Source organism: Sylvia atricapilla, chromosome 21, assembly GCF_009819655.1.
Source record: "Sylvia atricapilla isolate bSylAtr1 chromosome 21, bSylAtr1.pri, whole genome shotgun sequence".
Taxonomy (NCBI): Eukaryota; Metazoa; Chordata; class Aves; order Passeriformes; family Sylviidae; genus Sylvia; species Sylvia atricapilla.
The window spans coordinates 7,836,030-7,863,455 of NC_089160.1; the positions used below are offsets into that span (position 1 = coordinate 7,836,030).

Genomic DNA, 27,426 nt, shown 5'->3' on the forward strand with positions numbered 1-27,426 from the left:
GACCAAGGCCTACTCCATCCACAGATCTTACTAAGTAAGAGTTTTAACTGGGTTTGTCCAGCTAGGCCAGTTAGTTATCTCCCTCAGTCATGTTCCAGGTAGTGGTGGGGTGTTATCTTTTTTTTTTTTTTTTTTTTTTTGGTCAGATTTTTTTAAGATTAATTGCAAAAGTCAGATTTAAAAGCAGCTCACATTTAAACAGCATGAAAATAACTGAGAATAACATCTGATTGACTGAAACATCGCCTCATATATTTCGAATCTCCCAGTCTGCCTAGAAAAAGCTAAAAAACTATTATACAAATTCAAACTTGGATAAAAATATCCAATAAGTACTTATTCACAGCACAAGCTTATCAGGTACTGATATAAGTGTGTGTTCTGGTGACTGCCTTCAAGGTCCAACAAGCCAACAAAGCTGCACCCACTGCTGCATTTTGGAAGGCAAAACCTGTTTTGTGTATGCAAAGCAGATCTGTAACACCACTTACACAATCAACAGCAAGTTAAACAGCCAGCAGGATACACCACGCCAGTGTCACAGCTCAACAATGCTGTACCAGTTACAGGCATGCTTAGGTCATGTCTCCTTTTCAATCTTGTAGAGGAAATACAAATATATGAACATCACATATTCTCTTAAGAACAAACAGTAATTAAATAGAATGATCCTTTCTTCACTACATACAGAAATAACAATGTATTTACAATATTTACAGGTTTCAAAAATTCTGTTCTTGCACTGTTCTGCAGGAATTCAAATTCTTCAGCCTGAAAAAGAGGTACACAACAGTTCTGACCATAAAGAGCCTCTGAAGAGAGACAGGTTGCTAATTCAAATTTACTGGTGTGAAGACTAGAGGGCCTGAAAAGGAAATAAAGCCACTCATTTCAGCTAAACATCCCACAGTTTTCTGGGATTACACTGCAAACTACAGATGCTTTTGGATGTTTTACACAAGTGAGATATTGCTCATTTCCACACTTTTCTCCACTGAAATCAATGAACAAGTGAGCTGCAGCTGGAACTGCTTTCAGACTTCTGTTGTCATTGAAACATGGGTTAAGATGAGAGTCACAAGCTTCCCCTCCTGCATTTTCAGTTATAAGCAAGGAACTGGAAAGTGTATGCTCAGGAACACAGCTACAGCTATACAGCTACACTTTGGGTTTGCTTTTTTGTTTTACTCAGCTTAAAACAGAAATGCACCAGTTTGAAACAAAGCTGCTGACACTCAGATTTGCTCTTAAGTTCCAAAATCAACTTACAGTCTTGAAAAGTGTTTCAAAGCAGCTGGAAGCTTTAAACTACAAGTTTCATGCAAGACACACAAACCCTCCAGAATCAAAAATTAAAGGCAATGTTTAAAAGGAACATGAAAAATACAGTAAAAATCTGCATGAGAGGAAGATAGTGCTAGTGGTGCAGAGCTGCTGTTCTCAATTGAAAATAATGCAAGCACCTGTTGTGAGTAACTACTGATGAGAAAAATTGAAGGCTTCACAGTAATGCACACTTTCAGTGCCACTTTTTATCAAGTTTCCTGAAAAGACAGAAAGGATTCAAAACTTGCAGACTTAATATGAGAAAAATAATGCAAACCTCATAGCAACACAATGCACAATTAAAGCCAACAGAAATCACGTATGTGACCTATTTCTAGGTCAGCATTTCAAAAGAAAAATAATTAGTTTGAAGTCCTTCACATGCATGTGAAGAGTTATTGGCACGGGAGCTCCGAATCATTCAGCATGCCCTACATATGAATCCATGGAATCAACAACCAAAGTCTGGGAAGCTCAGACCAAAACGAAATCCAAAGATAAATAGTCCTTTGGCATCAGAGAAGGTAAAGTTTACCTTTCCAATGGACTGAGAGATGACAAATTTAGGAGCTGTGTTTGCTCCTTTCACTAACAGAACAAACCAAAGCAATCCTTCCCAGCCTCTTACAACCAGGAGCAGGGAGCTTTCAAAATGACAGCTTCATGCCACAAGCATCTTCTTCAAAAGAGAGATGCTGCTACTGTAAAAACAGATCTTTTCAAGTTGAAAAAAACTACATTTGGTCAGAATTGGATCTACGAATAGGATTTTGTGTTCCAACAGAACAGTTTGAGCACTCAGCAGCGGCAGCACAGCTGCATGTAAGGCATTTTAGGAATGATTCGAATACAGCTCACTGCCTTCAGCACTTCTACTAAATTCAACTAACACGAGCAACCTCTCACGTTTTTATTACTAAAGCTGTGGTCACTGGAATCAACCCCGAAACATCCGTTGGACCGTCCGTACAACGTCAGACGCAACACAAAGAGCGCGTGCATTCCCTGCCCTGGGAGCAGCTGCCTGCACGTGGAGCCAGAGCCGTGGGTGCCAAGTGAGAGGTCACTCAGAGCCTGGGGCAGGCCCTGCTAGCTGGCCCAGTCCTGGAAACGGAAGCAATCCCCGGCGATCTTCCACACGGTGTTGGTGGGGGTGGCCTGTGCTGTCAGCAGGAAGTTCTGATTGAAGTAGCGCTGCTTATCCCCATCAAATTTGACAGTCCCACTTGTCACCACGAGGACTGTTGTCTGGCCTTGAGTGGCTTGCTCTTCACAAGGAGGTATGAAATGATGAAGAAAACAACTCAAACAAAGACTAGCAGGAGGTAAAGAGGCAGGAAATGTACACAGAAGCTGGGTTCAAGTGTGGTTACACTGCGCCAGGCTAACAGCTGGGTACAGGCAGGGGAGCGCAGCTCTGGTGCAGCGTTTCTACACAGACAGCGGTGCCTTCACCAACTCGGCTTGGCCATTTTCACCTCCTGCTCTTCATTTTAGAGCACTGACAGACACCTCAGCTGGTGCTTACAACGAGCTCTCATTACTTGAGATATACACACATGTAGAGAGTGAGCAACTTGCAAATGCTTCCTCCCCCACCCAGTTATTAGAAATTGTATCTTTTTCACAGCAGAGCAAAGCGAAGTGTGTTTGACCACAGGCTTTCCCCTTACTTATGTTCCCAAAATGTCCATTAGAAGCAATTTATTAACTTCTCAATTATGTATGCCTTTCTTTAGGAGTTGTTAATCAGAAATCTAAAGAACTTAACACCTATTCTAGATGTAAAGAAATCAAGGTACACACAGGTTCATAACAATTTGTTCTACATTATACTGAGACCACCATAGGGGTCTCCCAAGCACAACATAACCTGATAAAGGCACAGTTTTTCCATACATGAAAATGGATCATGTCTGAATATGATCTAAACAAAAAAAAAGTCCTTAAAATGTTTTCCCAGATATGAAAAAAGTGTATAGTTGCTGCATCTCTTGATCTGTGCTTTATTTAAGCACAACTTGACATTTGAACCCTTGGTATTTTCTCTACGCTTATTCCAAAGGAATTATTAAGAACTATAATAATTGCTCACTTGCAATAGTTATAAAAATGAAAAATAACTAAATACAACCTTACCGTGAACAGGCTGGCAGTCCAACACATTAACCTGGAATTCACTTGATGGCAACATTTCAAAAAACTTATTTAGTTCTTCTTGCCCAGACACTGCATTACCATTCCAAACTAATGTTGCTTTGTCCAAATACAGTCTGGTTAAAGCCTGAATGATTATGAAAACACACATTTAGGAAAAATACATAAACGTACAATGGACAACACACAAAACATACACTGTGAATTACTGACTGTGAGGTTACATGGGACTGCTGGTACTTTCACAGAAACTTCAAGTTATACATTTCAAATTCCAAAGGCCAGTCTCCAAGGCTTTCTTTTGAGAAATATTTCTTATTTGGTACCACATTTTTTCCCCATTCTTTGTGAAAATATTTTTTACGTGGTACCACATCAGTGTGGTCCAGGAAGATTTGCAGAGCCAGACAGAGCTGGGCTGCTTCAACTTCAGGCACTTGGAAGATCCCCAGAACCAAAAAAGATAACTGTTAATGGAAGAAGTTTGGGGAAAAGGCAGCTAAATCCTGACCTCAAGGGAAAATAAAGCAAGTTCTGCTTCCCTGCACTGACCAAACCCTGTACCTCTAAGACACAGCTGCACACAACTGAATGAGGGCCAGGAGAAGTCTAAAGGCATTTATCTTCTGAACAGCCCCTTTTACAGCAAGGCTGCACAGGAGCACAAAATGAGGAGGAGCTGCCCTGCACCACCACGGCCAATACAGCACAGGGGAACCAATGCTCAGGTGCTTTCAGTGTAAGGACTAAAACACAAACAAGTGCCAGGACAGGCTGAACTATTGTCAAAACAGCTACATACCCTTCTTCTTTTGTCCATTGTCTCATAGTAAATGTTGACAAACTCATCTGCAGCTCTACAAGCTTGATCCACATAGGTTTTGAAATCCTGCAGGGAAGAATCATACCAGATTTCTTTAGTTATGCAATCCAATCGTTGACTCAATTTTTCTTGCAAGTCACTTTGACTGGTCTTTTCCATGCTCATCAAAAGATGACATCAAATAATGTTGAAATTCATTCTATTTGTTTATTGATTTCTACTTGCAGAAGTACCAGCTGTTAGGCAGGTGACAGTTTCAGAATTTTGAATGCTGATCTATTTATTGTATTTAAATTGCAAATATTTACATGGGAAATGGGCCACAGCTGGCTGCAGGTAGTGTGGCCACACAAGGAAAACAGTTGTTGCTGTGATGGTTGTTCTGAAATAAAGTTAAGGAACAAGATTTATTCGTGCACATCTGAGAATCAGCAAGAAGGCCATCACATTGCCATCCTAGTCTCATTTTTAACATACCTTTTTATATACAAAAATAAAATATAGTACAAGAGAGAACACCAATGTCTGGATGTATTCCTTCCAGTACTGATCAGTGCTATATCCACAGGTCAAACCCAAACACTTTCTCCTCACACCTCATTATTTTCCTTACACCTCTCTACTTTTATTCATCCCCAGGTAAAAGCCTTTGCTGTCCCACCACTGCACTGTGATGTCACCGGGTTATTTGCTCAGTTTGTTCAACTGTCTGGCCTTTGGTCTCTTACAGACCCTGAACTGGGACATCCTGGAAAGCAGATTCTGCATTTCCTGTCCTCACATCCATAAACCTGCATTTGGTTCTCTTGTCATCCATTGTTTCATTGATTATTATTTATCATTGGCCTATTTCACTGTTATACTCTCAGTATCTGCAGCTCAATCAGTGCTGAACAATTTCACTGCTTGCATTTTCTTGGTTGCTTTTACTGAATATCCTCCAGAACCATCAGGAATTCCTCCCTTATTAACACAAGAAATATTCATAATCAGAGAAAAAAAATCTGAGAAGTAACTAAGGCCTATCAGATAATCCCTGTTTATTCAACAAAGCCAAACATCTTTCTGTGCACTCTCTTCTCTCTTTTCCTGCAAGGACATGAACTGCTCTTCACCTTCCTCCCCTCCCCAGCAATTCCCAAACTCAGAGGGCAATGCCAAAGCCAGAAAGTGCCCAGAGGAACTGAGGAGTGTCAGCCCTGCCCCGGGAACTGCAGCTCTGCTGTGGTGCCCTCAGGCAGCTCCCCCTGCACACCGACCCTGCCCAGGCAGCACCAAACAGCCTCACTCCGCTCCCAACAGAGGGAACCAGCACCAGGGAGGGCACTGGAGAAATATCAGGAGACTGGAATGAGTTGTTGGGGTACGTGCAGTAAAAGCCTGAGAGGAAACAGCTCTGTCAGATTAAACTCTCTTCTGACCCAGAGACGGGGCAACTGAGAGGCGTTTTAAAAACTTTTATTCCATTTTCAGTCTCATCTTAAGAGTTGAGACAATACAGATGTTACAATTCATCCATCACAATCAGAAGCCAAACTATTTCCTAATTCCAATGCATTATATGTGTTTCTTGGCTCATCAGCTTTTGTCACACAATGCTGTAAATGCCTTAAAGCCAAACATCTAAAATTACCCCTCGTGGGTCCTATACAATGCACCTTTCATAATTTTATTTCTCCAAAGTCTCCAGTCCTATTTGCAAGGCCATCCTTTGAAACTTGTTTCTAGTTCCATTCCTCTCTCAGCAGTGTCTGTCCCATCCCGCGGCATTTCTAAGTCAGCATTTCTTATCTCAAGGTTTGCACACAGATCCACATTATGTGAGTTCTGTCAGGCTTTGGGAATCCTCCACAAATCCATTTCCCACAAGATCTGTTGGTTTTGGCAAGTTTTTACAGCCATAACCACCAAACATCTTAAATTCTGTGAACAATTTAGGCTGGAATAAACTTCTGGAGGTCCTCTGGTCCTAATCCCTTTTCAAAGCAGAGCTGACTCCAAATTTTGATCCACCTTCCAGGCTGCATCTGACAGCTCTGTGTCCTCTGTCCTGGGACATCTCCGAGGATGGAGACGGTCACGGTTCCTTCGGGTTCCAACGCCCAACCACCTCACTCCTCACCCAGAAATCCCCCTTCCAAGCTTTTAACAGGAAAGCCATCATTGAAAAAAACCAACCAACCAACCCCCAAATCAACTCGAAGACTCTGGCGGCAACTCCGAGCAGTTTTCCAACCCTGCCGACGGCCTCCCTGAGCTCTTCCCTGCCCTAAAAGCCCCGCACGAGAACGCTGAGGCCGGGACACACGAGGACCCTCGGCAGGGCGGCCGTGGCCCCCGCCCGCGCCCGGCGCTCAGGCGCTGCCGCCCTGCCCGCGCCGTCCCTCACGGAGCCGGGACACTCCCGGCGGCCTCCCCGCTCTCCCACACCCGCCCTCTCCCACTCAGCATCTCCCGAGGCGGACAGCCCGCGCTCGGCCCGCCCCGGGCAGCGGTTGCCGGCGGTTCCCGGCGCGGCCCGGACTCACCACAGACGCGGCCATGGGGCGGCGAGGCGGGAGGGCGGCGGAAGTGCCCGGCTCTGCCGCTTCCGGCCGCGCGTCCCCCGCACAAAGCGCTCCGCCGTCCCCCGCGGTCCGCCGGCAAACCCGCTCCGGCTGCGGCTGCGGCTGAGGCCGGACCGTTCCGTCCGCCACCGCTGTCACCGGGCTGTGCCACCGCTAGTGCGTGAGTCTCCCCAGAGACATGGTACTAGGGAAAAGGAATTAAACATGTAATCACAGTTAGATAGCGGATAGTGTCATGGGTTTCTCTGTTTGTATGGCGAAATGCTTAGAAGGGACTGCTTTAGACCTTCAGTCAAATTTACTCAAAATCCCTAAATGTCTTTACTGAAGTAAGGAAGTATAAGGATTTCGGAAATGCATTCGGCCATCTGGGTTAGGCTATATTTTCTTTCTGGTTTCAGCCATTGATTAAAATCAATTAAAACTGGTAACAAATCACTGAATAAATTCAGACATCCTGCACAGATTTTTATCGTAAATTATTTGATACTGGGCAAGGAATGACCACTGAATAAAAACGGAATTCAATCTTCACTAAGGTGAAGAGTTCACATATTCCCACAGAACCCTCACGTGACAATCACGCACATTTATATTAAGACCTATGCAAAAATGAAGACAGACTGCATTTTACTCCGGCCGCTTCTCAAATGAACCTTGCTCTGTGTCACAGCAACCTCTGACATTTCTGTAATGACTAAAATTAGGCCTAGGGGTCCTGATTATCCTCGATTAAATGAACAGTCCTTGGTTGTGCAGATAGTCTTCCTGGACTTGGATTAATGGATTAGTAACTTTCAATGGGCAATAATTTATTTTCCTCCAAGATTATGCAATTAACACTGACAGATTTCCATTGAACACTGTCTATTAAAAAAAAAAAACACCCCAACAAACTACAACACTTCTTAATTTACTGATTCCTTGTACCAATTCAATGTATTGATACTCATTATATCACTGGAATCATCACACTCTTGAACCCTGCAGGCTCAAGAACCTCACTGCAGCGTTGTACCCAACACTGAAGGGCAAGTCCAAGGGGCAGCAGAAGGCAAATCTTTAAAATTTTGTTTGCCATTCTCCCCAGTAGAGCCCAAAGCACCGATGTGCTGTGAATTAAGCTGGCAGGTTGGCTGTTCTTGTTCTTGTTCCTGTGAGGCTCCTCAGCCAGCACGGTGTCCCCGGACACGCAGCATCCCTGCTCCCAAAACCCGGCTGACTGCCAAAGCTCCAGCACGTCTCATTCCCTCCAGGACAGAATTCACACAACACTTGAGCTTTCAAGCTGCTAAAGCAGCGTCTGCAAAGGCTGTCCTAGGCTAGGCTGTTCTCTAAGACCAACATCTCTGTGAATAGCGAGGGGTTCTTGTGAAAGGCAAGGCTGTCAGCTGTTGATAAAATTACCAGAGAGTGCAGTAATGTTCCCAGATGGACAGAAAATTGATGAACTGTCTCCTTGATGAACAAGGGAAGCAACTGACACTGGCCAAATCCAGACAGACTCTGATTAATGGGATTCTGGGGAAACTGGATCGTGACTCGGTGTTTGAGGGTTTTGCCTGAGCAAGAGCTCAATAAGAACTCCAAGATTTGATCTGTTGATGTTAATGAGAACTGTGAGTACGTCTCAGATGTTTGACTTACAGGCTGGATAAAACAATTAATTCTCAAGCTGGATTTGGGATTTACTAAACTCCAGCGGATTTAAGAAAGCCTGTTTTGGCCAGTTCCCGGGATGAAGGGTGGACCTGGGTGGGCCTGTGCTTGTTACAGTCCCATGGGGACTCTCAGCTGACCACTCATCCCCAAATTTCTGCCATACCAGAACTGGAGGAATGCAACGACTCTTACGCCGATAAATACCTCCCTTGTTTTTTAAAGAAAACCAGGACTTGCTATATGTTGAAGTGGTAATTGTATCCAGTGGGATATGCTGAGATCAATACAAATAACTGTTCCATTTTACTCCATTCAGAGCAGTCTCAAGTGGAGATAGATTTTCAGAACAGGTCAGTTCAAAGTGTCACCACATTTGCTTGTTAAAGAAATTTTAAAATTCTCTTCATTTCAGTAGGTACTGATGCATTATTTGACTTCAATGAGACAACAAATACATTTTCTATAATCTATGGGGGGAGAAGGGAGAGGGAAATTCCAGATCATGGAAATTGTGGAAGATGTTACAACAGTCAGGGCTGGGGAGTGACCTTAGAGAGTCATAGCTGTGGGGAAAGAACAAACATGTTTATTAGAGGTGTTATTAGGGAATGTTTTGCATGAAGCAGTGAAGTACGAATACTCGATCAAAGAAACAGCATGTTTTTACAGGGTTGAGCAACTGGGAAAACTGTGGTAAAGAAGATATTCAACAGGAAATGAACCAACCTTATGTGATAGGAAAATGCTTAGAAATGGAGAGGTGGACCTGAAAAACATCTGAGCACAGGCAAGCTTTGAAGCTGAGGGTTTGTGAAATCACCACACAAATACGTGTAAGAAGAAAATGTGGGAATTGAAGACAGTCATCCAATACCTCTGAAGAGCTCAGAGAACAGAACTGTACCCATCCAAACAGATGTTTTATGAACTGTAGGAGATAAGCACCAGGAGTGAAGGTAATAAAAACAGTAGATCAAGTTACATCCTGAAAAAATCGGTTTGAAAGTATATTGCAGTGAGTAATAATAGAGTCGGCAGAGTGCATAATGGATGGGAAATCTAGTTAGCAGAGATACAACTTACCAATCATCCATCTAATTTCTCCTTCACCAGTACTACTTGTGGCACAGGAGAAACTGCCTGAATGATAATACACATCGTGTTAACTTCAACTGCTCGCAACATACAACTAATCAAGGGACAGGAAAACTCTCTTCAAAAAAAAACATTTCACTGACAGCGTGCACTATGATCGCCTCGGGGACCGCCCGGGCACCGGCTCCGGGTCCGCCTCAGGGTCCGCCCAAGGGACAGGCTCAAGTCCCCGAGCCGGTCCGGAGGCAGTCCTGAGCCGGTCCCGAGCCGGTCCTGAGCCGGTCCTGAGCCGGTCCCGGAGCCGGTCCGGAGCCGGTCCCGGAGCTGGTCCTGAGCCGGTCCTGAGCCGGTCCCTAGGCGGTCCCGGAGCCAGTCCCTAGGGCGGTCCCGAGGCGGTCCCGAAGCAGTCCCGGAGCCGGTCCGGAGCCGGTCCTGAGGCAGTCCCGGAGCCAGTCCCGAGCCGGTCCGGAGCCAGTCCCGAGGCGGTCCCGAGCCGGTCCCGAGCCGTCCCACGCGTGACGTCACCGCCGTGGCGCACTGCCCGGCCCGTTCCCCGGCTGGCCCGCAGGCGGCGCTGACGTCACGGCCGAGCGGGCGCTGCGCGGTGACGTCACGCGGAGCGGCCATGGCGGGCCCGGGCGCGGCCCCTCACGGCCCCTCACGGCGCGGCCCCGCCGGGCCCAGGACGGCGCCTGAGCGATGGAGGTGCCTCTGCTCTCCAGCAGTGTGCGCTGACTAACAGCACAGTGTGTCCGTCCCCTGCAGGCACAGCCGCCGGGGCGGCTCGCAGCTCTGCGGGCACTCGTGTTCAGTGTGCTCACCGATGGAGCAAGAGCCGGGACAGCGGCATCCGAACTTCTTGTCCCGGATCTGCCAAAACTCAGAGCGCCTTTATTCACCTGCCATGGGGACCTGAAGGCTTTTGTATTTTCAAAGCTCGTAAAACCTTTCAGGCTGGTCTTGGGGCACTGGTGGGAGTTTAGAAGTTTTACTGTAACAAAACTATCTAAAGTTGTTCAGGCAAATTCCTTTTACTTCTGGCAACCACCAGCTCAGTCAAGTCCTCAGGCTTCCCAACACCAACTGCATCCCTCTGCTAAATCAGTAACAGTAATTAGCAGTAACATGAATAATTTCCTTCTAAAGACAGCATTTTATAAATGGGAGAGCAAAAGAACCAGCAACCTCATGGACTCCAAGTGGGGCACCTGTTGCAATCTGTAGATTTTTGATGAAATGATGCTGAGAACTGTGAATAACAGAACAGATTCCTCTGGAAGGAGAGAATGATGTTTGTGTCTTTTGTGAAGATTCCTGCTTGTTATTCAAACCAGGCTTGAGATAGAGTAAAAGGAGAAGGAAGAAGAAGATTTATGTATTTAAGGTCTGACAACACTGTAGAATATCTTTCCTTTGTATAATCCAGCAGATTACAGAAAATGTTAGATATTTTCAACGATAGTGTGAGGGAATATTCTGGAAAATTAAAATTTTTTCCCAAGGTACGTAAAAGGCCACACAGACCTATGGCTTTTTAGTATATTAGGTCTGAGTATAACATCCTAGCCCTGAAAACAAAAGAATTAGTATCACTGAAGTTTGAAAATCTCTTCAAATACAGACAGTACCTCTGAGTGTCTCACAAATATCACTAAAACAAAAGTATAGGAAAATATTGGGAAAGTGAATTATTTTTATATTCCCAGATATTTGGAATGAGGTTATGTGGCACTTAAGTACAGAGGCAGAAGAAACACTTCCAAGTTCTTTTTCAGTTTCAAGCAGGAGGACAGGAAGGTACAACGACAGTTATGGAACACACCTTTGCACGTTCAACTGCCAAAAATGAACAAATTTTGATAATTTAAAGTGGGCTCTGGGGTATGCAATAGCCTGATAATTAATAGAGACAGGGAATTTTGTTATTATTTGCACTAGATGCCCCAAACTATGAAGGCTGCTGAGAACCAAGGAATTTCTGTCACTGATCTATGAAGGAGTCTGTGCACACGGAGTACAAACTTTGATTTCTCCCAGAGAGTTGTGAAAAGAGCACATCTCCTCCCAGCAGCTTCACTCGGTTACAGGGCCAGTCCCTGGCCAGGAGGAGCCCCAGAGCTATTGTGCACCCAGAGCAGCACTCCCTGGCGCCCTGGTGTGCTCAGCAATGTTCTCCAGCCACCCAGACTCCAAGTATCGGTGTCAGTTGATCTCATTTGAGAAAGGAGACAGAAATGTGCACAAGGGACTTACTCTAATTTTTATTTTTAGGCAGATCGTCACAACCTTGAACAACTATCAGGAAAAAGAAGCCAGTGCTATAAACATACTCTGAGCTAGAAATTCTAACACAATTAAAATCCAGACAGTGAGGTCAGGAGATTGCAAAGGGTCTGTGAGGTAAAATGCACAGGGCTTCCTCAGTTCCATTTCTGAGCTCCCCTCTATCCATCCACCTGCCTGTAGGTACCATCTGCCTCCCGCTGTGAAAAACTTGAGTGTCACTTGCTTTACAAGTCTGTCTCACTTTCAAGACTGTACATACTCAGGTCAGAAATATTAAAACAGGCATGAGAAATTGTATCTTCATTTACATCCCAGTGAAGATTTGAATTGTAATGAAAACATGACTTTGAAAAATTGGTTTACATTAAGGAAGGTTTTTGAGGATAAGAGTCTAGAAAGAGAAATGTTCTGTTCATTTTCTCAAGTTACTTTAAACATTTTCTTAACCAGCTTGTTGGGATTCTTTACAGCAATGAGATGCTTGTATGAAATGGTAATAAACTTTTAGAAGTGTGACATGGACTAGATTAGCTGCCAGATACATTTCTGTGAATTTTAACGCAGGTCAGGTGTACACTTAGTGTACCACTGTGGATGGCTCAGCAGTACAATTTAAAACAAATGAAATTATTTTAGGCTTAGAGTAGGTGCATGTAATGTCTACTCATTTGAGAATGGAAGTTTATAGACAAATGGTAATTTATTAACTTGAACAATATTCTCCTCTCCTCTCCTCTCCTCTCCTCTCCTCTCCTCTCCTCTCCTCTCCTCTCCTCTCCTCTCCTCTCCTCTCCTCTCCTCTCCTCTCCTCTCCTCTCCTCTCCTCTCCTCTCCTCTCCTCTCCTCTCCTCTCCTCTCCTCTCCTCTCCTCTCCTCTCCTCTCCTCTCCTCTCCTCTCCTCTCCTCTCCTCTCCTCTCCTTCTTAGGCTTTTTTAACTGTGACTACTCTATTTTACCCATGGATGAAGGCAGACAGCACAGACTCTAACACAGACTCTTCCTCTCCTGCCAAAGGGGACTGGAAGTGATCTAAAGTGCAAAAAGAGACAGAAACCACTGACTTCAGTGGAATGTGAGGCATGCTTTCTCCTTTGTTTTCCAGCGTGTTTGACTGTTAAAAGAAAATGTTGTCTCTAGCTTTGAGTCTTTCTAGCTCTAACACTGGTCAAAGCTAAAGCTAAAAGGTGCTGAGCCCTTTCTGAGAAGGAGCAGAGCCCCATGAATTCCCAGCAAGGCAGGAAATGCTAAAGGAACAGCCTTCCAACTCGGAGACACGTCTGCAGCTCTCAAACCGTGGCGTTTCTGTGTCATAACACTGCCCTGCTGGTACTAAATCTAATCAGGACCACGTGCCCCATCTCCCATGTAAGCATGTTTTGGAGAATACTTTCTACAATAGCTCATCTGTGGATTCAACCACAAATGAAATGTCTTGCTTACGTTGCACTCCCTTTCCTGCCTGCCTGCACATAGTAAAATGAACTGTTTCTTCAGTTATCAGGCAGTTTGTCTTCCTCTCTTCTTCAGTCCCAATTATTCAGCATATAATTTTCACTACTCCCAAATATTCAGCAATAATCCCTCCAGGGTTATTGTATTTCTAAATTTGCTGTATGCACACAGATGCAGGCACATGCAAATATAAAGATAGCATGACAGATTCCTATAGCAATGCAAATGGGAAACAAATATGGAATTCTTCTGACTGAAAAGCCTTTATGAAGCATTCTGTCACTGAAAAGCGTTTAGTTCTAATTATACATATCTGAAATCAAGAGAGTCCTATGAATTGCTAAGTATTTTAGGTTAAAAAAATAATACATTTCCAGTCAGACCTTAAGTCTTGTAAAAAAAGGAAATAAAAATTACTAAAGTTTTTAAAAATTGTTTTCTTACTTATACACTCCTACTGTCCAGTGAGACACTTGGCCATTCACCAGCATCTCTGAGGAACCTTTCTATCCACACTTAGAACTTATTACCACTCCCTCGGAAAAGTGTTGGAAAAAAAAAAAGATTGTAATGCTTCATCCATGTTAAAAGCTTGCAGATTCTCTTTTTATTTTATATCTCACTTTTTATTTATTGGATTCCTGGGGAAAATGGGCTTTTCTGAGCCCTTCCACACTGGCCTCTCCATATACTTTCCTGCACTAAAATTCTTTGTGTCCTTACACAGTATACAGCCAGGTTCCCTAATTCTTGGTTTCCTGACAGACTGGATCTCTACTTGTGGATTTCTGATAATATTATCAGTGGACTGAATGTCTCTTTATAAAAATCAAAAAGAAAAGGTTTTTTTATTGTCATGGTGAAGACTAAGTATCGCTCCTCCTTCGCCTAGAAAAGAATGTTATTTTTTTCCATAACAAAAGTGTTTTTATACAAAAGCTAAATCTTGTTAAATTGAGTCTAAAGCAATTAACCTATTTCCTACTGTCAGATGCAATTGTCATTTGACCTAAATGAAGACTAAAACCTGTGCTACACCAAATCACATTTTTGTGTTGAGCCTGAAGAAACATCACAGCTGGAAGAGGCAGTGCACATGTGAATGAAACAAACTCAAACGAGGGGCTGCTTTAGGATCAGCGTTTTGGAGGTTAAGGTTTTTTTCAGCCAAGGGTAGATCATATAATCAGAAATTCAGTGTGTAATTTGTATTGTGTTTTGTTTTTTTTAAAAAAAAAAGCATTTTGAGAAGTCTTTTCATGACAGTTTGTTCAGTGTTTAAGCTGAATAATCGGAACACACACACACATACATATATATATATGTATATGATACATTACACCTATAAACAATGCAAAGATCTCCTCCATACCCTATCTGGGATTATTTGAGCTTGTTTGGAGACTGCCCAGATGTGTCCCTTCCCATTTTAGTGTCCTGCCCTGAATTACAGACAACCACAAGTGGGAGGCAGTCTGAATATGTACCAAAAAAAGTTAAAACGCTTTGTAGCATTGTTAGAGCAGAGGAAATCACTTGACTGGACCAAGGTCTGTGGGATTTGTTTTTCCAATAGAGTTTATCTTGACTCCACTGGAGATTGCATGGGATGATTGGATACATAGGTTTTGACCTCTTTTGCCCAAAAAACCACCAGCAACCAGGATTATCACATTCTGACAAACAAAAAACAACTCTTCCATATTCTCTAAGAATGAAGGTTTTCTTTTTGTCTTGATGGATGTTCAATGATTAATTAATACAGCAGGAAGAGACAGGTATTTAGCATTAATCAGGATTTCTGCACCTAAAGAAGAATGTCTGTTTATCAAAATCCTAACTACCCATATGATTGAAATACGACAACATTTTGGTTTTATCTGAATGTATTTTGTTCTATATCTCAAGATTTAGTCTGAAATTAACTTACTGTACCCCAAATTATCACCGAGTATTGACCTAAGGAAACGTTGTCAAAGTCTCTTTTCCCTCAGACCTCCTCGAGCTACTCCAACAATCCCAGTAAGTGCTAAATCCAGCTAATTATGTTGGGATTATGTTTGTTTTCCACTCTCATAACAATCACAGTGGGATAGATTAATTTGCTAGAGAGAACTGAGGCACTGTTATGTCTGTTATGTAAAGTAAGGTACACTGCAGAGATTCATGAGATGCTGCAACCTCAAACTACTATTTTTATATGGCATGACACACTGTCAGTAGAGATACTGCCTGAGGTATAACCCCCCAAGTAAATGTATTTACTATTTGCCCTGAACATTAATAACTGGATTTTTAATTAAAAATACGACCAAAATCAAATTACTCTGTGTGCAATAGTGACAAAAAAATCAGATTTCATTACATGAATGGAACAAAAAACCCCAGGGTGGCTGCAGCAGTTTTGGTTTTCTTTTTTTGTTTTTTGGGGTTGGTTTTTTTTTTATAAAGAAGAGCTTAGATAAAAGGTATCTGACCAAGTAGACAGGCCAGAAGAATGTCAGCTGATCCACTGTGGAGAAGCTTGTCACAAACTGTAAATAGTTCTGCTTTGATGTCACAAATAAAGCCCTTCATACAGACTGGAATGCTTGGTTAATTGAATGTGACTTTTTCATTGATGTGATATGAAAACTCCCAAGGCAACTTCTGAATTTTATCTCAGACTTCCTTTTCCTCATTTAAAGCTGAATGATTTCCTTCCATGCTTTTATCAATGGGCCAGAAAGGCTGATAATATTGCTTCCTTCCCCTGTTAGATGTGTTTGGACTTGTGCCATCCCTCTTGAAAATTAATACGTTTGATTTCCTGTCCTGGGGAGAGCAACTGCCTCCATTCATAAAATGGAAGATTAACGTAAGCAATGGCAAATCAAGTTAAGAGGTGGTTTGCATCTGAGCTATTTCAATTCCCAGCCACTGCCCCCCAGTAATTTACTGCCGGCAGGACACTGCATGAAGCACAAGTCCCCTCACAAGACTGGCTGCTGTGAATTACTGTGACTTTTCTCCAGGAGGGGGGTGCCAGGGGTCTGAAATTCCTCTCCCACCTCTCCCTTATGGTTCCACTCATCCCTCCTCTTCCCCATGACACACTTTTGATCCAGAGCTCTGTTCTTATCAGCCCTTTGCACAGCAGAATGGAGTAGGTGCCAGGGAGATGAAAACATGACCTCATTTCATCCTTCACTGTACCTCTCCTGTAAAGGAGAATTTATAGGGCTACAGCCAAAAGTGATTCTGCACTTGTGAGGCATCACAGAAAAACTCTTTCCCTTCCTACTTCATCTCCTCAGCAGGAAGAATAATTTTGGACTTACCAGAATCTTCAGTATTTATCATAAATGTCCTTGCATCCCCTATTGGACCTCAGCCCACGACGTGAAGTGCAGCAGTGCTGTCTATAAATGCTATAAATGTCTATAAATGTCTATAAATGTCTATAAATGTCTATAAATGCTACCAGGCGTGGATCATTAAAGTTATCTGGTTCCTGAGCACCAGCATAAAGGCAACAGCTGTTTTCACAAGATACACAATATCACATCCTGCTGCACCTAAAAGAATGAATCAGTCCTGAACTGCTGTATTAAATAGAAAATACCCCCATTGACTAATAGAAACTTTCCATAGCATGTTTTTTGTGTTAGTTTGAGACATAATTTGTCAGGCAGCTTTTTAATAGAATTAGCCACAGTCTGGTGTAGCATTCTCATTTCTTTGCCAGAAACACCTTTTGCAGCACTCAATGCAATTCGAATTTCATACTGTCACTGCAGAAAGGGAAGTATTTCATTGAGGAGTGATCTCTCCTCACATGGGCAAGGCACAGTTCATGACTGCCTCATGGCTCAGCAGCCTGGAATGCAAACTTTTAAATTGCTTAAATTCTATGCTCCCAAGCTAAAAAAGAAAAAAACAAAAACCAAACCATTCAGCTGCTGAGACCTACAGTTGAAAGAACAAAGAACATAGAACAGATTAAATTCCTAAATTATTATATGGTTAAGTTGAATGTAGCTTGGAAAAAACTGCACTTCTGGTGAAAATCAACCTCTTGAGGAAATTTAAAAGGTGAAGTTATAATATGGGCAATTTACTGCCAGAAGAGAACACTGTCGTCCCATGCTGAAATGCTGACTGATCTGGCAATAATCTGAATAGATTAAAAGTACTATTCTTCAAAATATTTCAGTTTAGTAAAACCATTGTCCTAGTGATCTCACTTTCAAAACCTTACTGTTTGATAAACCTAAACCACAGCAGATGGAACCATTATTCTGTGTGTCTCTCTATGTCTACTGGTCGCTGCATTCTTCAGGCAGAAGAAATCCTGCTTGTGATTAGATTGAAAGCAGAGTGGCTGCCAAACATCTGTGAGAAATGGAATATTTTTCATTTATAATCTGAAACCTGAGTGGACAACTAGTTGTTGGCCTCTTCTGTCTAGACTGGTGTTGCTCCCCACCCCCAGCTCCATGTATAAGGGTCAGCCAGGAACCTGCAGGATGGAAAGAAAATGGTCCAAAATGACTAACATTTTTATTCAAATAATCAGAGTTCATCGCTCATTTCTTCCCCCTCCATCAAAGTACAAGTCAGAGGAAAGCATGATTTTAGAGTTGACACCTATGAAAATAAAATGTCTGGCACAGGTTCTAAGAAAAGGCATGCCCTGGTTTTAATTTGTGTTACGTAGAGGGCCTCTGAAAGTGAAAAAGCATGTGGTGTGCTCGAGGACCCTTGCAGCTATCAGACTGCAGTGGGAGTAAATTCTTTATGCCCTCACTTTATTTACAGTCCTTGCCTCATGAAAGTGGGTTTTTAATCACTCAGAGTTTCATCCTAAACTCTTTTCTTCAAGTTTTTACCGCCAACAGAAATCTCTTTTACAAAGGACACTGTGGCATGTTAGTTAAGCTTCCCAAATAATGCTTAGGTCAAAAAGGTTAATTATAGTCCTTCCTTTGACAGACTGGAAAAGTGAGTTATGGCAATGTATTTTTAGAAAAAAAGTGGTGAGGAAGATGTGTAAATCTCAAATTAAGAGCAACTATAAGAAGTTAGAGGCTGAATTTTGAAAGGTTGATCATTCAGAAACTCAGCTAAGTTTAATAACTAATTAATAACACAAACCTAGCTATGAAATGGTATAAATGAATTGTGTAAAACCGCTACATTCACCTGTTTCAGTGTGTCCATAATGAATTAGATAAACAGTGTTATGTGGGAAAGGTGGAAAGTTAATATTAGTTAATGTCAGCATGAGGCCAGCACAGCTCATGGGTCAAGATGTCAGCAGGGAGGATTCCCCGTGAAGCTGGAGTTATGCCACAATAGATCACAGCACCAGTGGCAGGAAGCTGGAGAAACATGCTACTGATGGCATCTCATATATTTAATCCATTTTGAAAATTTTATCCTTTATTTGCCAATAAGAGCAGTAATTCTACACTTCAGTTTCCTTTTCCTCTATGGGATGGGAGAGTAACAGCTTGCAAGATGACCCTATTGTTATTTAAATGAAGATTTTAGCATTTAATCATTCTAATACAGTTTTGTACCCAGAAGATTAAATAGAAGAATTTGTATAGTAACATCTGTGATTAACATGACAAACTGGCTCTTTTTTAGTTCCCATGGCATTATCTCTACAGAGAACTGGATTTTTTTTCCTTTCAAAATTGTTAAGTAAATCTGTGAATTCTATTGTATTTTTATCCATTTTACAGGGCAAATGTTCTGATTCATGGGAAGTGCTTTTTACTAATAATGACACAGTATCTAAGAGTTTATGCTAAACCTTTAATCAAGTTCCTCCTGGTTTGCTTTTGCTCTTGAGTACAAAACCAGAAATGGTCACAGAACTGTGAGCTTGGAGAAAGATCAAAGAGACGGTAAAAAAATAAAGCAAATACACATAACTGCAATGAACACTGCTGATAAGCACATCCCAGTGGGTGCAGAAATCACACAGAACTGTTATGACCACTCTCAAAAGTTTGAGTTGAAACTTGGTATTTGACTGAACAGAGAGACAAAGCTTGTAAATACATTACAGCTTATTTCTAATAAAATCAGGTTTTATTACCATAGAGTCTAGACTGACTGCTCCACCATAGAGTACTTCATAGGTACCATGCAGCTAAAAAAGGACAGAGGGAAATGCTGAAGAAAGGTGCTGATTTTTTCCATTTTATAGGCTGGAAACTAAAACACAAAATGGTTTCAAGCTTAATTCAAACCCCAATGATTTCTATGGGCTGGATTTCACAGGAGGAGTGGATGTCTCTGGAGACATCCCTTAGTTTACTCACAGAGTGTCTTTACCATGGCCCAGTGACAATCAAAATTTAAGACAGATCAGGAGGGAATTTGGCTTTAAGGACACTGTAACAGGCATTCTTCTATCAACACACAATATAACTCAATGTTATATGAGTATTTGAATTTACTCAATGCTATATGGGCATTTGAATTTAGACCTAAGCTTCCCATAGTTCAGGAATAACCCATTCCTCTGGTTTGAGTCCTTCAGAAATCAAACAGTTCAGTTCATCCAAACACATGCAAATTTGGATGCCTCTCTAAGTCTCCAGAGTGTGCAAAAGTAGGGCAAGAAACCTTATAAAAGTGTGTGACTTCAAGCAGAGTTCCCTGCCAGGTGTGGCTGCGGAATCAGACCTTTTGCTCCAATTTCATTTTCCAGAACCCCCCTGGTAGACTTGGTTCCATGCACATGATCCTGAGTACATTTGTATGAGCTCTACAGACATTCCCTCATCACCCAAAAGTGGGGTATAATCACGGAAGACTGAGAGAAATTCTCATTCCAATGATTTAAAAAGATTGCAGTTAATGACCTGAATCCATGCCACTGCCAAATGAAACTATATTAAACTAAAGAATTTGAGTGTTTCTGTACATTCCATTATTGACTGAAAGTCTGTCAGTCAGCTCACACTTTCTGCAAACACAGAAAGTACAAAAAATAGAAATTTATTTTGCAAAAAATAGAAACTACGATATATACTGTAATTCGTATTCTCATTTAGTCCACACTGCATTTCTCAATGTATTCTTTAAATTTTAAAATTGAAATCCTTCTGTGCTAATGGTGCATTTCCAGTTGTGTTCCATGTATAAATCCCAGCATCATTGCTATATGATTTCGGATTTGTGTGGAACAAAGCACTTGCAGAAGATGTGTTCAGTGCTCAGTTTCAGCAGGGCACACTAGGCCAGCATTTTGAAGCTACAGAATGAATAGACCCTTACAATCTCAGATGAATACAGAGCTTTCATGTAGAGATATGACTAAATATTAAGACTCAGATCAGCAAGTAAGAATTATGATAATATTTTAAATTATTATTTTAATTTTCTTTTTATCTTTGATAATATTCCTCATATTTACAAGAGTTGCTGATCCCCAAAACCCATCTCTAGTAGACAATGTGCTATATCCATACAATAATGCAATGACATACAGAGTGTGTTTGCAATTGCAGCATGAAACATGCACTAACATTGCTTAAGGCTTCTCAGCTTCTTTTCATCATTTTTACTGCCTCATTTAGGAAAGCATTAAAGAACTGAATAATGCAAAGGCATTTTTAAACTCAAATGTATAGCTTATAGTATTTGCCACTAATGGGAACAAGCAGTACTATATGATGCTTAGCTTAGTCAGTGGGAAACTCGTGTGAATTACCATAAGCTTTTAGTCAGACATTCAAGTGAAATCTGTAAAAATAGTTTCCAACAATTCTGAGGCCATCAATCCTTCTTTAAATTGACACACCCACCTCCATCATTCTTTTCAGATTAGGATTTTCTTCTCTTCTGTCTGGGCCTTGAAGGTTATATTTTACATAAACATGTATAAACTACATTTATGTCCATATTACACAAATACTCATTCCATTTCCTCTGAAAGTCTACTCCACGTGTACAGTATTTTACTTTACATTGACTATTAATAGAAATTTGTTCAACTCCAGCTTTTTAAGATGTATTTGCCTTACACAATTCATTGTAGTGCACTTACTCATTTCTTTTAGCCACAGACACCATTTGAGCACACACTCAACTCCCTACCCTGCCCTCTGCCACCTTCCCCTCCTGTGTCTGCAGCAGACTCAGGTCTTGCAGTGCCAAAGGCTGCAGGGGATCATGTGGGGCCCTCGGTGGGATTTGTAAGTCCCAGGTTTCCCCAGCAGGACAGGGAAAGCAGGAGAAGCTTCACCCTCCTGGCAGTGAATTACCTCTGCTGCAATAGTGCCCAGGTGTACAGACCATTGTCTGGGGTATCCTACAGCAGGGAACACAGGGGTGAGTCTCACTGCTCACCCTGGGAGGGAAGTCCACTTTCTCCATATGCAGTCCTGTTTTATTCCACAAAGTGTAGCCACAGATTTGAGGCCTGCAGCTAAAGGCAAGCCATCAGAAGTTTTAGACGTTAGGAGCTTGGACAAAGGTCAGATGACTCTGCTCTGCCTGAATATTTGTTTTATGTCATCTGTCTGTAGTAAGCACTTTTTAAAAGTGGGTTGAAGCACCTCCCTTCCCACTACTACCCAAATTCAAGCCTCCTCATGTAAATCCTAGTCTGCCCTCAGTCTGTTCTTGCTAATCAGGAATTCTTGGAAAAATACAAACACATTTGTATTTTTAGCACACATTATGTCTTTTCCATCTGCAAGACACTTATTTAAGCCACTTCCCTCTTCCATGGGCTAAACTCTTTTACTCTTCTGCATTGATTATATGGTTTTATTATGCTAGTAGAGTTTGAGATAATATTAGGATTTCTGACTTCATAAAACAGGCCAAAGACATAGAATAGCAGAAATAAAATTTAAATTTAAATCAGTGTCTTTTACACTTTTTAGCATTTGTTCTCACTGGAACAAAACATCTAACTTCTGAACAACTTAGCAATTTAAGAAATTATTCCTTATAGAGCGCAGCTAGCAGAACAGATGCTAAACAGAGTGTAGAGACAGAAGAGGATTTTTGAGCTGTGCAGGGGCCACCTCCGAGGACAGGAGTAGAAAGAAGAGGCAGGCAGAGGTGCAGTGTGCCCTGGGGGGCTCCTGGTCATAACAATTCGCTAATCACCGCCCTAACCCACCTCCTGCTAAGCTGACACAGCGCTCTAGTTGATAATGCAACTTCTCACACTGTGTATCAGAACAAGTTGTACTTGGCAGACTGCCATGGTGCTGAGTGATCCTTCTCCTATGGGATTCCACAGCTTCCACAAACACAACAGATCACTTTCCACTAATATGACATAAAGAAAGAGATTGAAAATGTCAGTGTTGACATTGGCTGCCTGATGAAATCAGTATGCAGAAGCAAGCTCTGTTTACAAGGCCGTAGTTTAAGGGAACTCATGTAACTCCCTCTGCCCGCTGAACTTCCCCTCTCCCACACACAGATTCACCAGCAGGCTCAACAGCTGGCTGGAGCCTGACCTGAACGGCCACAAAGTAATGAACCTGAACCATTTTTAATGAGTGCACAGCTAGTTTAGGATGAGGATGGCTGAATATCAAAGCTGCATTGTCCTGCGGCACAAGCAAAGCCAATACTTGATGTCTGAATATTACTGATGAATGAGGAGAGTGGCATCCAAACAAAGTGATGACCTGCAAAAATTACCCAGGTTTGATTGTTCAAAAATGTGATCACAAAACTATGAAATGGAGAGGAAAATTGCTAATATGCTGTGGAACACAATTCATCAGGGCTAATTTAACCTAACCACTGAATGAATCTGGGATCCAATTCCAACGCTGAAACATTTCCTTAACACCAGAGCAGGCACGACTGCAGGACTGACTCAGCAATAACCACCAAACTCACCCAACCATGGACATCCTTTCTCGTAATAAGATAAATTTTTGTTACACATCTTCCATTCAAGTACAGACTAGGCCCAAATCTGCTCAGGTTCTCAGATAATACATGATCCTTCCTCAAGCAAAAAAGCATTTAAACTAACATCCTTTCTTAACAATAAAGGCATGAACATGTTACCTCTTGCTAATTTTGTGACTCAAAGAACAAGACACTGCTCATTTCTGAAGTTTTGTTATATTTATGTACTTTTCCCACTATTGCAGCAATTGCAGCCTGTATGAAATGAGACACTAAGACTATCACTATAAAAATCTTTTTCAATACCTATATATATAAATTACAGAGACTTAGTAGTAAGACACCAAATTATTCCCTCAACCCCTATAATATACTCAATGCTACCACTGATTACCTAATGACTGAATGTACTAATTTAGATACCCATAATTTATGTTTTTGAGTTGTGTATGAATGCTCTTTTCTGTCCCGAAATACTTGCTCCCTAGAGAAGGTGCCTTGTGTATGGATACTGGATATTGCATTACTACACAGCTCCACGGGCAGACCTGAACTCCTGTTACACTGAGGTAAAGCAGCTCTGGACAACAAAGTCACAAACCACTTATCCATTTCAGAAGAGATTCTGGCTCCACTGGTGCTAATATTTACCCTTAAGACAGCAGCATAAAGGTAAGAGGACCATCAATTTGTAACACAAAGAGAATGGCCAAATAACATAGGATTAACGTTACTGTTTAGTTCAGTTATTTATTTATTTGCTCTTAGAATGTGAAGGAATAATTAGGGGTGGTTAAAATATGTTTGGAACAAACAAACTTCTTAAGATCTCCCTTACCTCTTCCCTACATGTTCTAATGCCACCAATTCCCATTTTATTCCTTCAGTTCCATTCTTTCTACTAGGCAAATGACTGCTCCCACTCTACTTGTATGGCACTCTTACTTGGTAAGAAAATATTTTTGCCTTCCTTCTTTCATCCATATTTTCCTTTAACTTCTCAGGTTCCACTTTGATAGAGATTTGAAATGACCATTTTTCTAGAGATTTGAAATGACCTGTGTATCAGTGACACCTTGCTGTAAAATAGGGTTAACGAGGTCACTTGGACAGGACCAGAAGTGATTTTTGTTTTTGAAACCGAGTGCTCTGTTTATTTATTTCTGCGCTAAGTCAAGGTACTTTGAGCTGTCATGATGACTCAGAGCAAAGTTGCAAAGCCTCAGTTCTACAAAGAGATTAGTCACTTTGGTATTTTGCACTGAGCTGGTCTGAGTCAGCGGTAAATTGTTGCACATCGAGTACCTGGGTACAACTTCAAATGGGGCAGGTAACTTCAGTGCAAATTCCTGAACGAAAAACAGTGTCTCTGTATATGAGCTAATGATTGACTAGGTCTACCTCCTCCAGTGTAGAACTGGGTTTGACAATGAAAGAAATAATCTCTATTTTTCAGAAAGACGTTTGATATATTGTCTTTCTGAAAAATAGAGATGTAAGCCTGTTCTAGTCTGGTATGGAATAGAATTTAGAGATTCACTGCATTGTAACTGTTTTATTATTTATTTTTAATGTCGTGATAATTATGCTAAGTATTATGCTAAATATTCTAAATATTAAGGCCAGTATGTTGCTCACCCAAGCTGTCCTACAGGCTAAACGGAGCAAATTGGTTTTTCCTTATGCATTTCCTCCGTTATTGACAGGGGCATAATCTGTCTGCTAAATGGTTCAGGTAAAGTCCTCTGACAATTTCACTAGGAAAGTACAGATGTTTAACATGGAAATAATCTATTTCAACACACGCTATCATATTTACTATGGATTCTCCTTCTTCACAGACCAAGAAAGAAAAAAAAATGTTATTCACTTCCAGGCTTCACAAAGAATTACTGTTGATACCAAATTAGGAATTCTCAGTGCTTGATTCCTAGTTGGCTACCAGAATCATTAACCTCTTTAGACACCAAGAACGAAGGACCTTTGCATTGCTAGCTGATCTAATATTAACAAATGAGTACTTTAATCTCAATTTTATTTACAGGTAAATCACTGTTCATCTGCAAAGTCTGCTGCCTGAATCTGTTAGAAGTCATTGCAGAGCTTAATTAGCTGATTGGCTGATTATTTGATTATGCTAGTCTTCTTAATTTTAACTGACAAAAAGTGTATTTTTGTTGGTTTCCATGTGACTGTAACCTTAAAAAATGCATAAGAACTCAGATTTGTCTAATCATATTGGTGATTATTGCCAAGTCTGCTGGGAATCAAACTCAAGTGGTCCTTTGCAAGTTGTGTATCTGTTGCTGATATCATCCCTCATTATGACAGATTCGCTTCCTGTAGTGAGGAAAAGTGAGTCCCCAAAGAACAAGCAATAGTTTCAGAGCTGACAAGTGAGTAGAATACACATGAGCAGATAAACTATACTCTGGGCATCTGATGGTCACAGAGTTCCACATGGAAGTACGAAGGCATCCCTGCATTCTCTGCCACCCTTCCTCAAAGCTGTGCTAAGGGCACTGCATTAATGAGCCAACCTCGAAGAGAAATTATTCCCCTCCATGAGGAAGTGGAGAAGTGTGGGGGGGATTTGGGTCAGAAGCAAACATAATTGTCATTCTGCTCCCTTCTGTGTCAGCACAGGGAGCTGGCTGGACATGAAGGAAGGAAGGAACGTGCTCCATCTGGCAGGGTCTGATGGCACACTCCCCACTTGTGCAATGCTGCAGCTCAGGGGAAGTATGATTCAGAGGATGCCTCTGAATCACAACTCCTCACTGGGCTGCTCCGAACGGGCACGGCCACGTTTTGTCCCATTCTAGAACAGATCCGGCTCACCCTGCGCTCTTAAGTGCGTCAAACAAGACTTTGTATGGGGCACCAAAGCACTGGGCACTAATTCCTTTTGCAATAATTAAAGCAGACTCATCTGCACTAACGAAAAGGCAACCACTCTCTGCTAATGACGTCCAACAGTAAAGCAGCACGTTTAGTGTGTGTGTTGTGCGAGGTGTCTGTGGTGTCGTGCTACACATTTAAAGTAATTCCTTACAGACCGATAAAGGTGTTTTCACAGCACCTCTGGGAAGCAGAAATTGCGGGTTCTCTGGAGCTCAGGCGTTCCCACAGCCAGGGGCACTCCCTGCACCTCGCTCCGGGAGCGCCAAGCGGGGCGAGCTGTCGGTCCGTCCGTCCGTCCGTCCATCCCCTGGCGGGTCCGGAGGCGCTCCCGGCGCCTTCCCAGCGGGATGGCACAAAGGCACGTCCTCGGCACTGGCCAGAAGGGCCGTGGCCCCTGGACGGAGGTGCCCCGGGAGCACGCCCCGGTGGCAGAGCGTGTCCCGGGAGCGGCCGGCAGCGGAGCCCCCGGGGCCCGAGGAGATGGATCCGCTCACACGGTGGCCGCGCTGCGAGCGGAGCGAGAGAGGTTAGGGAGCACAGGCAGAAAGGGACTGGTGGAACCAAGCTCTGCTCTCGCTGAGATGGAAACGGGGACGACCCTCAGAGAAAAACCATAATCACACTTTCTCCCATCCTAAATGCATTATCCCTGAGCACAGCATAGGGTGGCACTGGCTATAGTGGACATGGGGGAAACTTCTGGCAGCTGCTGGCCCCTACGCCCAGCTACCCAAACCTACCAAAATGGTAAAAAAACCCACCCCAAACTTGTGCAAAAAGCTGAAAGTTCTCATTTTAAACTGTCTAGAGGGCTTTTACTTCTGCTAATCATTTTTCAAAAGCAAAGAATTAAAGATACACTGGATAATTGATATAAAAAACCTTTTGGTAGGTATGGGGTACTGCAAAGAAGGTAATAGGAGAGGTTTGTTTGTGTTCAGTTTGGAAAAAATAATTCCTTTGATTTACAAAAATAGTCCTGTCATCGCATTACGATGAATAATTGAAAACTGATATTAATTATACCATTTTAATTTCCAGTTATATAAATGTGTATCTTTAGTTTCTGTTCCACTCCGCTATTCTCCAAAGACAATCTGTGAAATTACTGAATTAGAGTCTGCTTGCTTTAGTGGTTTTCCTATCTTAATGACCTGGACATACAACCAAAACTATGGATAGCAAAAGGGTACATTTATGTTCCTTTCACTAGCACAGTTGCATAATATCACACATAATCCTAAATCTATACATCCCAAACAGCAA

At 42.1% G+C, this 27,426-nt stretch overlaps 1 protein-coding gene and 1 long non-coding RNA gene across 2 annotated transcripts; one reads left to right on the forward strand and one right to left on the reverse strand.

Moving 5' to 3' along the window:
• Positions 1-112: 112 nt before the first annotated feature.
• NXT2 (nuclear transport factor 2 like export factor 2) lies at positions 113-6,925 on the reverse strand. The gene is made up of 4 exons (XM_066334101.1): positions 6,835-6,925; positions 4,286-4,372; positions 3,466-3,610; positions 113-2,594 (listed from the first exon to the last, which is right to left on the reverse strand). Exons 1-4 carry the CDS (start codon positions 6,847-6,849, stop codon positions 2,416-2,418), a joined length of 426 nt encoding a protein of 141 aa, XP_066190198.1. The 5' UTR covers positions 6,850-6,925; the 3' UTR covers positions 113-2,415.
• Positions 6,926-23,890: 16,965 nt separating this feature from the next.
• On the forward strand, positions 23,891-26,203 carry LOC136370407 (uncharacterized). Its single transcript, XR_010745172.1, has 2 exons — positions 23,891-24,595; positions 25,613-26,203. It is a non-coding gene; the product is annotated as an uncharacterized lncRNA (long non-coding RNA).
• The last annotated feature ends 1,223 nt before the right edge of the window (positions 26,204-27,426 follow it).

What these genes read in the sequence shown, in the direction of transcription:
- NXT2 (XM_066334101.1), bottom strand. An exon ending in CAATGGACAAAAGAAGAAGG is followed by an intron (nt 3,611 to 4,285) that starts GTATGTAGCTGT and finishes ATAATCATTCAG; the next exon opens with GCTTTAACCAGACTGTATTT. An exon ending in GGACTGCCAGCCTGTTCACG is followed by an intron (nt 2,595 to 3,465) that starts GTAAGGTTGTAT and finishes CTCCTTGTGAAG; the next exon opens with AGCAAGCCACTCAAGGCCAG.